We start from the raw sequence: 11810 nt of genomic DNA on the forward strand, positions 1-11810 counted from the left end.
TACTGAGGTGTTTTCCCAGTACCATCTCCGTCCTTCGTCCAAGCAAGTTCCTCGCGTGCGTTGCTCCTGTAAAATTAACGTAACTTTTATATAAAACTGCTTATATACATACATTATTTAATTACTTTTGCAGTGCCATCTCCGTCCTTCGCCCGAGCGATAGCGGCGAATATCCTCTCTATGCTCGATATCTACCTCGGTGTGTTTTTTGGGGGGTTAGGATATTCTTTTGTGAAAATATAGAAATGTGAAGGTATTTTGTTGGCGGTGGTAATGGGTAAAGTGAAGGGAAGGAGGGAATGCAACCAACCAAGGTACGTCCTCCACCCCCACCCCTAAACGGTGTAACGAGGCCCCCAAAGACAAGGTTAAATAAGTTTGCTTGAGAAAATATCACCACTCGGTACATTTCTCCCCACAAACAGTGCACTGCGGCGCCAAAGACAAGTTAAGTGAGTTTACTTGTGGAACTACTAAGTGATTGAGTCGCGCGGGCCGCCGCGCAGGTGAAAAGTGTAGTGAGGCTGTGTGAAGCAGTGAGTTATACAATGTAGTTGCTTTCCCCTTGTATTTACTTAGTGAACTGGGCTGTAGTCGAAAACGACGTGATTGTCATCGTTTCAGTAGGTGTCTACTATCTCCTCCTGGCTGATTGCTCCTTTCCTTGTTTTCTGCATCTATTATGAAAATTGCACCATATGAAGGGACCACTTTGTCACTGGAGAGGACTCGAAATGACGGCGACTGGAGAGAATGGGTTCAAGCCTGTTAAAAGTGACGGCGGTGCGAACCTGAGAAAAAAATAGAATATATGAAAGTAAAGGAAGATGCTAGATCAATGAATGTGAGAGAGGCGGTGATTGTTGCGACTTGTTTATACTATTAAGCGTTACATGAATAAGTATTGTAACGAAGTGGGGGATGGATGTAGCTTTAGGGAACGCTAGTAACGCCAGGCAGGATGGGAAGTGACGCGGGATGGGAGATACCTCTGGCCGCCAGAAAAGCCTTGGGAACACTATTGGTTATACGTGCGGATCCGTTCCCCATGGTGGTCCTCCTGCCCGCGACGTCTGTGTACAGTCTGGAGGCAAGGGTGAACAGCTGCGCCTTGCTGTAAGGACGGGATGTCGCCTGTGGACATCTGTGCCGGGCTACGGAGATACAGTGGCTTCAGGGTATTGGTAACTGGAGGAGCTGGGCGGTGCTCCGATATCGTCACCACGTGGCCACTCTCAGCCTCTGTTGGTGCCTGGCAAGCTGGAAGGGAATTTTCTGTCTCTTTGGATAGTGTCTGCCTTGTTCTTGCTGATAAGAGGACGTGAGTAACCTCTGTACCAGTGACTGTGACTGGAGAGGTGCGTGCCGTGTTCGTGTGCTTTATTATGTACCTGTCCTGTGTGTACTTGTGGGTGAGGATTTATGTTAGATAAACCCAGAAAGTTGACCCTGTGCCTGTCTGTTCTGTCTGCCGTGAGTGGCTGCCCTTTGAGTGCCCCGTACCACGTCGCTACCGACAATAGCCACCAATCCCACGTCTCTCTCTCTCTCTCTCTCTCTCTCTCTCTCTCTCTCTCTAGGAAAGTAGTTTAAGGGATTAGAACGGTCTTCCTTTATAGGACCAGGTTGAATATATGCAAACTTCTAGCAAGAAGAAAAGTAGAAGTCGATAGACATAGTTGAAAGAGTTTGGCCAGGTAAGGTGAGAGTAGTATTAAACTTTAGGGACGCAATAAAATCGTGCAACTTGCAAGTAAATGCGCGTGTGTGGGGGGAGGGGTGTGGGTGTGTGTGTGCAATTGTGTATATGTGTGAGTGTTTTTGTGTGTGTGTGTGTGTGTGTGTGTGTGTTTGATCGACAGCCTTGTTATGATGTTTTATGCACACTGGAATCAGAAGACGAGAAACGGAAAGTAACACAAAGACAGAGAGAGAGAGAGAGAGAGAGAACGTGAGATTGGTGGCTATTGTCAGTGGCGACGTGGTACGGGCAGGCACTCACAGGGCAGCCACTCACGGCAGACAGAACAGACAGGCACAGAGTCAACTTTCTGGGTTTATCTAACATAAATCCTCACCCACAAGTACACACAGGACAGGTACAGAATAAAGCACACGAACACGGCACGCACCTCTCCAGTCACAGTCACTGGTACAGAGGTTACTCACGTCCTCTTATCAGCAAGAACAAGGCAGACACTATCCAAAGAGACAGAAAAAACAATGTGGTAAGTCTGTTATCCTTTGTAGAATGTTGGAATAAGGCAATATGACCAAAATATTAGTATTTATAGCAATAAAAGACGGTGTTATATGTGTCGCATTTCTTCCCACAGACGCTCGGGCAGCCTCTACCGCCATGGTAGCTGCTGGAGAGGCCCCTTCAGCACCTGTGGCTGCAGGAAAAGCCCCTCCAGCACCTATGGCTGCAGGAACAGCCCCCTCCTGCCACCATGGGAACAGGTAAAGATATGTGTTTTAACTCATCTCTGGCCATGATACAACGTAGTGCGTCATTGGTACACCACCTACGTTCTCCTTTTCTCCAGCCTTTGTGTATTTTTGATCGGTAATTTGTTTAAGAGTGCACAGGGGAGTATTGTAAGGCAGGTATTTTCAGTAATTTTTATGTGTTTTGAATAAATGTAACCTTAAGGGAGTGCTAGGGTACTTATAGGTGAACGTGTCATTGAAAGTTGTTCTACTTCTCTAGTGAGCTTATGTATACTTACTCTTTTCAATAGAGTATAAAGCCTGAAAGTTTACATATTTCCCATACACTAGATATGGTGAAGTTTATGTATGAGTATAGTATTAAAAATAAAACACTCCATTGAGGACAGTCTTTGTTGTTCTCAGTTATGCATTCCATGCTGCAGCTGCACTGCCAAAGCAGTTAGGAGTTAGGCACACATAGGTTCATAGCCAAAGTTAGGTTAGACTAGTGACCTTAATACTATTTGTTTTGTGCCAAAAATGCATTTTTCCTGAATTGTACCTAGACAGCTTTCAGTGCCAATTAGAATGAAATGCCCCTTTCATCTGTCTAACTTATGGATTTGTTTTACAGGTTTCTTCTGGCCTATAAATGCTGTCCTCCTCCTCATTGCCACAGTGGGAGATTTCAAGCAAGAATTTGCAAAGGGGACTAGAAGGAAGGTGGAGGTGTGGAGGGACGTGGCTCTGACGATGCGCCAAGAAGGCTATCCAGTGAATGGAGAACACTGCGATAAGAAAATGCGCTCCCTAAAGCAAAGGTAGGTGAAAATTTACTTTAGCACAATGTTTCTTAACCTCTTATGATCTCAGCACCCCTTTTGGTCAGGCCTAAGCAGTTCAGCACCCTGTACTGAGGGAGCGGGGGCGTCTTGCCGTCTGGTGACAGACATTAGCACACAACCGAACGTGCACATTAGTAATATACAAAGCTTATGATGCTGATTTAATATTAAAGTGTGGAACGCTCGTACAAATCAAGTGTTTCTTTAATCATTAAGGTACAACAAACAATAAAATCAGATTAAAGTTTACCCATATTGTATTTCCAAATATGTGATAAAAATACGTTTGTCCAGACGTATTCCTTTTACCTTTTACTGCCACTTATGTGACCTTCCCCAACACCCCCTTAAATTTATTTCAGCAGCCCTTTTGCACCCCAGGTTAAGAAACACTGCTTTAGTGGCTTAAAAGTTACTGTGTACATCTATTAGTGGGCTGCAGCGCTTAGAAACCAACTTTTGCTTTGTGTACACCAGCCCTGACCTGTAAATTCCCTACTCACACATTTTCTTATCTCCTCATCCATGATGCCCCACACATTACTTTACTCATATTTTGCCTGCCACTCCCCCCCCCAACACAAAAAAATGTAAATATGTACTCATATTGAATGCTTCAATTTTTCCTCATTTTACTGATTTCATTTTTCAGGTACAAGATCATCAAAGACAACAGCAAGTTGAGTGGGCGAGGCACTGATGACCAGTGGCCCTTCTATGATGTAATGGATAGCTTCATGGCAGGAGACCCATCAGTTCAACCCCTTTTACTGGAGTCTTCTCTTCAAGGTACATAAAAGAAAAAAAAATTGTTTGAGTTGAAGATCAGTAATTTTGAAGACAATTTCGTAGAAATAGATTACAAAAACCATACAACAAGTTTAATAATAAGGTAATATATAATAAATTGGAGGAACATTAAAGAGGTAGTGTTGTTGCACATAAATGAAAGACAAATGATGAAGTGACAAATGTGATATGTGAAAGGATTTCATAAGTTGACTGCAATGTTTTTGCAGTACCATTGTTTGTTTTCTTCACAAGTGTTATTCTTTGATTTCTTTTTCTCTTTACATGTCTGTCCACGAGTAGTACCTAGTCTTGTGTAAGTTAAAATCAGACATCCTCATTTTTATCATGTACTGTATCCGTTCACTGGAGAGAGGGAAAAAAATTCCAAAAGCTGCTTTTTCATGTGCTATTTGTTGAGCCTTGCAGTCATTATGGAAAGCACAGGGTAATTGCACATTTCACTGCTCTAGTTCATATATTTCTCTATCAAATAGTGGCTCAGCAACATCTCATTTAGTATAACCACTTTCTTTTCAATCCTTTTTTCCTGCAATATTTTTGTGAGTTAAACTTTAATGCATTTTTATTTCACAGTACCAGCAACATCAGCAGCTGCCAGTGGCTCCTCAGCTGCTACAGGAAGGCCACAGCCAAACACTGCCCCACACCCTCCACCACCTCCAGCCTCCCCTGACTCTCAGCAACCAACTGTCTCTTCTTCACCAGCTGCCAGTGGTGCTTCAGCTAAACACCCTTCACCATCTCCAGCTACTGGAAGCATGGCCACACCACTGGCAGTTACCTGTTCCTCTCTCCTTTCCTTTTCATGGTCATCATTCCATTTGCCTCATTTTACACAATCACCCTCCTCTGCCTTTCAGCCACCTATTTCTCATATTTCACAGCACTCCTCCCCTGCTTCACTGTCTCCTTTTCTCCCACAGCCTCCCTCTCCTGCTTTACAGCCTCCCTCCCCTGCTTCACAGACACCCTCTCCTGCTTCACAATCAATCTCTCCTGCTTCACAGCCATTCTCTCCTGCTTCACAGCCTATCTCTAGTGCTTCACAGCCAACTTCTTCCTTCCTTCCAAACCCTTCAACCTCTCAACCACTATCTCCTGCTGGACAAGCACTTCCTCCTACCACTCAATCACCTTCCCCTATTTCAACACCCTCTATGGTGCTACCTCATTCATCCACTAGAGAGGGGAAGAGGAAGAGGTCTGAGGGAGCAACCTCCAAGGTGATTCAAGAAGAGGTGGAGAGGCTGAGGCAGGCTTCACGAGAGCGGACTGACACACTACAGACCTTTACACAACAAATACTACAACAACAACTACACCACCAAGAACAATTACACCTCCAAGCACAACAACACGAACAACAACAGGAAACACAAAGACAATTCATGTTTGGATTTTAATTTTAGGCGCCGCAACATCAACGGTCATATGGTGCCGCTAAGATATTTTATTTATACTGTAGTTTATGAAAACTAAAGTCAGTTAAAAACAATAAAAGCAAAGGTCTCTAGAAATCCTAAAACTACAATAACATTAAATAAAACATTAAAAACGCGTATGATAAAAGGAAAAAAAAATTCACACATTGGGGAGAAGCCAGCTTCTCCCAAGTACTTGTAAACTTCATGGCCTGGGGCCAGACATGCTGGTCCAAGCACCTGTGAGATATAGTAGACACCGCTATCTCTACCGCGACACCGGTAGAGGTAGCGGTGTCGTAACTCGATCAAACTAGGGCACTCTACCAGCAGGTGCCGCACGGTGAGCGTCACCAGGCAGTCTTCACAGTAAGGCTATGGGGCCCTGGTCAACAGTGGACATAGGAGTATGTCCACTGAGGAATAGTGGAAGTAGTGATCTCACCCATTTTCGTGGTTGCGACCCCCGTTAGCCATCTCCTCTGCCATAACCGCCACACGAATAGAGTGAAATACATCTCGAAATGGAACAGGGGTAGGAGATGGAGCGCGACTTGCTGCCTCTTTAGCGAGGCGATCTGCATGTTCGTTCCCGGGAACACCTACGTGACCAGGGATCCAACAGAATCCAACACGATATCCTCTTCTGGTTGCCATCGATGATAGGAGGGGGGAGGGTAAAATAAGGCGCCGCAACATCAGCGGTCATTTGGCGCCGCTACGAAATGTTAAAAAGACATCGTAAAATTAAAAACACGTAAAAAAAAAAAAAAAAAAAAAAAAAAAGTAATTAAAAACTACAAAACTAAAAACAAAGTAGAATTCTGAAATCAAAACTAACTAAAATACAGTATACAATAAAAGTAATAAAACATTAAAATACATATAATATAATCAAATAAAATTCACAGCTTTGGGAGAAGGCCAGCTTCTCCCAAAAAACGAAAAACATCATGGCCCTGGGCCAGGTACTCTGGTCCAAGGACCTTTGAGATATAATAGACACCGCTATCTCTACTGCGACAGCGGTGGAGGTAGCGGTGTCTTAAGTCAGTCAAACTAGGGCACTCCACTAGGAGGTGTCGAACCGTTAGCGGCACCAAGCAGTCATCACAGTAAGGTTAAGGGTCCCTGGTCAACAGGGCTGGTACTTATAAATTTTAGTCATAACCGTAGCCATAGCTATGAAAGTGTCATAGTTTCCAACCATAAGTTATGAAAGTTTCATAAATTCCCTCCATAAGCACTATGGGTCTTTCATATCTTTGTTATGTGTGATTTCACGATCTGTTGAAAGTGTCACAATCCTGAATGAGAAGTCATTAATTGTTAGGGAAAGGTCTGAAAAAGATGAAAATATTTATTTTAAAAATATTTCCAAGCCATTTACATAATAATTTGAGTGTATATGTCACATATTGGAAGTTAAGGCCCACAACATATGCTGCCGCGAGATGGCACTGAGGCTCTGAGTAAATGTAAACAAGAGTCAAGAAGAAGAAGAAGAAGAAGAAGAGGAAGAAGAAAACATCACAACGCCTTTGCCATAGAACCTCTCGCTGAGTCCTCCCCTGCCAAAAAACGAGTGAGGAAACCCAATTGGACCCAAGAGGAATCCTGCTACTTGTTGGAATTATATAAAGTAAATTCCAACATACTTAGAGGAGATTTTAATGATCCAGGTTGCACCAACCAGACTAAGCAAAATACTTGGAACAAAATCTGCTCTGAATTCCAGCAAGCCTTTCCTGCAGGCCAAAGGACTGTGAAGGAGTGTCAGAAGCGATGGCACACCATCTTGATGACATGCAGGCCCAAGTTATCACAAGTAAACAAGGATTTTGCTTCAACCGGTAAGAAAAACTGGCTTTCCTAAAGATTACTGCTTCAGATTTATCCTTTTCTGTTGTTTATATCAATACAATTTGTTGGTCCATTCATTGCTATAGTGCAATACTGCTTACCCTAATGACATCCTTGTAAGGCTTGGTTTCATTCGAATTTGGTAAGGTCATATAGACATGGTTTACGTAGGTAGATATTTGAAATTCACATGCTATTTGCTTTAGCAGCATTTTGGTATTAAATATATATATATTTCTAATTAGACTGCCATTGAAATTTCCAGGTGGTGGCCCTCCCCATCCTCCTCTGAACCCCATGGAGGAGCTGGTTGCAGAAATCTTGGGGAAAGGCAATGTGTCCATCCAAGGAATAGAAGGTGCTCCAGGCTTACTGCACAAGACTGTGCATGAGACGAGTTGCAGGTACTGTACTGTATGATTATAAATTCATTCAAAATATAAATTTTCTTTGTATTCGCCACTGACTATCATAGTTTTCAAAGATTTATTTATGTAAGATCCAGTGTTGTCACCAAGAATTTAGGAAAATCTGACACTGGAGGCTTATTTCTACCATGCCAAAATCATCATTAGGGTAACATGAGTAGTAGGCCTACTGTACAGTACTGTATATAGAGTGTGAGATGACATGGTCAGTACATATATTCAACTTTAACACTCTTGTTAGAAAACAACAAAAACCATGATTGACTAAATGGAAGGTCACACTAAAAATTATCATAAAATAACATACTCTTAGTTCTGTTTCATCCAGTAACCATCTTAAGTAAGAGTTCATTTTATCTTCAAGTCACTGTTAAAAGAACTCTGATAACATCTCTATACCCTCTATACAGTTTAGGAAGAGATAAATTTTTTTGTTATATATGTACAATATATTTCATTGTTCACATTTTTTTTTTATATCTTATTTTAGTGTGGAACTGCCTATAGTTGAGGGTGAAACCAGTGGCTGGGATGATGAAGCCGGGGCAGCGGTAGTAACTGTCACTGACTCCTCTCTCACCGAGGCTTCCACTGATGCTGCCACTAGCCTGCAAGCTACAGCTGACGTGACTCGTGTGATGCAGGCTACCACAGCTTCAAGTCTGCAAGCAGGACCAGCCTCCACCTCCACAGTGCCTGTCTCCCCTGTCCAACAATCTGAAATTATTTACCTGATGGATGAATGGGAAATAGAACATCGATAAAAAAAAAAAAAAGAAAGCTTGATCTGCAATTGCTGGAGAAGCAAATTGAAACTCAAAAATCAATCCAGAGGACCATGGCAGTCATTGCCAAAAAAATTGAATCTAACAAATAAAAAAACAATTGTTTAATTTATACTTCACTGTATGTTTAATATTACATAATCCTCTATGCTTATAAAAGCCCTTTATAGGGATGCAAGTGCATGTGTCAAGATAGATGGAGAGACAAGTGATTGCTTTGCAATAAAAAGGGATGTTGGGCAGGGATGCGTTATGTCTCCTTAGTTATTTTACATATATATATATATATATATATATATATATATATATATATATATATATATATATATATATATATATATATGTACGCCAAAGGTCATTGGTGAATATATTGCGGCTAGTTGGGGTAAGCGTAAGCCAAAGGTCATTAGTGAATATATTGCGGCTAGTTGGGATAAGCGTAAGCCAAAAGACATTGGTGAATATATTGCTGCTAGTTGGGGTAAGCGTAAGCCAAAGGTCATTGTTGAATATATTGCGTCTTGTTGGGGTAAATGTAAGCCAAAGGTCATTGGTGAATATATTGTTTAGTAAAAATATTTTTGAAAAATTGTATCTTGCTTGTTAATAGTTTCCAACGAACGATTACCTACTTAGAAGAATTTGTTCTACTCAATGAAAGGGTTAGAAATATATTAATGAAATTAATGTAAGATGATACAGACCTCATCCGAATAAATGCCCTTCATTGTTGCTCCAGTGTAATGCTGCAGGGGTCCTTTGTCTTCATTGCTGCAACAAAAATGTATGCAATTAAATAACTTGCATTGGAAAATTAAATGCTTCAGTGATAAATGAATCCATTCATTACACTGTAAATGACTGATATTGTCCAACTGTAAAATATGTCTGATAACAACCCTAGTACATGTCTGCAAGTTTTCTGCCAAGTTAGGAGAAAGTACATCATGCTGACTTATTTAAAATGGAGTCTTTCAAACTCTCTGTAGAGCAGTCCATTATGGGCAAGATGACCTGCAGGAGGTTGCTCGGCTCCATCACCATCCTCTTCGTCATCCATCCATATGTTGTTCTCTGCCTCTGCTGGTGGTTGGTCATCTTCCAGAAGGAGTTGAATATTTCTTTGTTTGCATATGTTGTGCAGTACACCACAGACAAAAATAATCTTGCAAACTTTTGCTGGGGGAGTGACACGAATTTCGCTGTGGAGTACGTGGAATCTCCGCTTCCACTGGCCAATACCTCTCTCCACAACACTTCTTGTCCTCTTATGAGCTCTGAAATTTATAATATTGTTAGGTCGGGGCAGGTACAGTCAGTATGCTTGTATACGGAGAACATAAAAAGTTAACTCATGCACTGCTGGTAATATTGAGGATAATGCTGTCCACTTGAGCAGTAGAATAAAAATAATTTCTGCCAAAATTGCCAAAGAATGAAAGGTTCTTATAATTGTCTAAACATTAAATAAAAAATCCTTCAATTCTTGAGATGTTGGAAATTAAACTAATACCATAATTTGACCTTTACCTTGGAACTACATTGAAACTAGCTATTCGTAATGCAGCCTATTCATCTCATAGATTTACATATTACCAATTATTCCATAACTCGTCTAAAAAATAAGGAAAAAAATAATAAAAATCCTTGAATTCTAGAGATGTTGCAAAATGAACTAAAACTATAATTTGAACATGCTTAAACTTTGAACTTCATTGTAAGTAGCTATATTCAATGCAGCCTATTCATCACTAATTTACATACTGCCAAGTATTCCAAAACTTACCTATTGTAGTGTAATTGGTATCCAGGCTGGGGTCGAAGATATGGGGTCAGCAGCCAAGTCTTGCTCCCATACCCACTGTCTCCAAGCAAATGGCAACCAGCTGGTACAACACCCGTCTCAAACATGGTCTTTAAGCCACTTTCATTCAGGATGCGAGAGTCATGAACTGAGCCTGGCCATTTAGCTTCCAAGTCAATTATCCTATATTTGGCATCAAAGACCACCTGTACATTGATGCTATGGTATCTCTTGCGGTTGACGTACTCTGCCTCAAACTGACTTGGTCTGACAATTCTTATGTGAGTTCACTCAATTGCACCAATAACGTCCGGAAACCCAGCAATTGCACTAAATTCTGCCTTTGATTGCTGTTGATGGTGATTAGCAGGAAACTGTATATATGTGTTCAAAATGTGAGGTGCACACAAGGCATCCAGTGTTTCAGTGATGACCCTGCTCACAGTTTGTTGTGACACTCCTAGATCATCACCATTGCACAGTTGCATTTTTCCAGTTCCTAAGTATCTTAATGTTATTAACACCTTCATCTCAGGAGTGAGAGCTTTGTTTGTCAGTGTTGGTCTTGAGAGCACTTCTCGCACTAAAATTGTCACAAAAACAATTCCTGCACGGTCTAGTCGGTATCTCTTGATGAGTTCACGATCACTGAGTTTATTTAGCACATCTTTCCTGTCTCTAAATATCCTTGGTTGACGCACACGATGTTGTTGTTGTTCCGCCATGCTGACTTATGGGTGATGCATAAGCCCTTATAACAGGGTTCACCCTGTCATGGTGAGACACCGACTTATGAAAGATTCATAGCGTTTATGAAAAATTCATATTGCTTAAGAATTATTTATGACAAATATCCACCATTTTGTTGGCTTATGACAGTTTCATAGTAGTATGACAGTTTTATAATCGCCCAGGAACTTATTTGTAAGGTACGTGTGACCTATACACAGTCGCGCCAATAAAGTCTGTGCTGGGCGATCCTGGACATGGGTGTATGTCCACTGAGGGATAGAGGAAGTAGTGAGCTCTCCCATTTTCGAAGTTGCTACCCCGTTAGCCATCTCCTCTGCCAAATTGCTGCAACTGCCTCACGAATTACAGGAAATACATCTCGGAACGGAATAGGGGCAGGAGATGGAGCGCGACTTGCTGCCTCTTTAGCGAGGCGGTCTGCGTGTTCATTCCCTAGAACACCAACGTGACCAGGGGGACCCAACAGAACTTAACACGAAATCCTCTTCTGGTAAGTAGGTATAGCCACTCTAGGGCTGATAAAACCAATGGGTTAAGGGAGATAGTGGAAGAGAGACCAGTAAGAACTCTGCGAGGGTCACAAAAAAATTGTTAAAGACGAAACCGGGAAAGTAAAAATTATCTGTAAAGCTAAGACTATGGCAGACAGCTCCGCAGTGAAG

At 41.7% G+C, this 11810-nt stretch overlaps 1 protein-coding gene across 1 annotated transcript; it reads right to left on the minus strand.

The window, feature by feature from the left end:
- Nucleotides 1-9546: 9546 nt before the first annotated feature.
- On the minus strand, nucleotides 9547-11120 carry LOC123501724 (putative nuclease HARBI1). The gene is made up of 3 exons (XM_045250729.1): nucleotides 10804-11120; nucleotides 10378-10662; nucleotides 9547-9793 (listed from the first exon to the last, which is right to left on the minus strand). The coding sequence occupies exons 1-3, from the start codon at nucleotides 11118-11120 to the stop codon at nucleotides 9547-9549; spliced, it is 849 nt and encodes a 282-aa protein (XP_045106664.1).
- Nucleotides 11121-11810: the final 690 nt, after the last annotated feature.

Source organism: Portunus trituberculatus, chromosome 9, assembly GCF_017591435.1.
Source record: "Portunus trituberculatus isolate SZX2019 chromosome 9, ASM1759143v1, whole genome shotgun sequence".
NCBI classification, from domain to species: Eukaryota; Metazoa; Arthropoda; class Malacostraca; order Decapoda; family Portunidae; genus Portunus; species Portunus trituberculatus.

What these genes read in the sequence shown, in the direction of transcription:
- LOC123501724 (XM_045250729.1), bottom strand. Translation starts at nt 11,120, where the DNA reads ATGGCGGAACAACAACAACATCGTGTGCGTCAACCAAGGATATTTAGA. An exon ending in ACTGAAACACTGGATGCCTT is followed by an intron (nt 10,663 to 10,803) that starts GTGTGCACCTCA and finishes AAGAATTGTCAG; the next exon opens with ACCAAGTCAGTTTGAGGCAG. An exon ending in TACCAATTACACTACAATAG is followed by an intron (nt 9,794 to 10,377) that starts GTAAGTTTTGGA and finishes CGTACTCCACAG; the next exon opens with CGAAATTCGTGTCACTCCCC.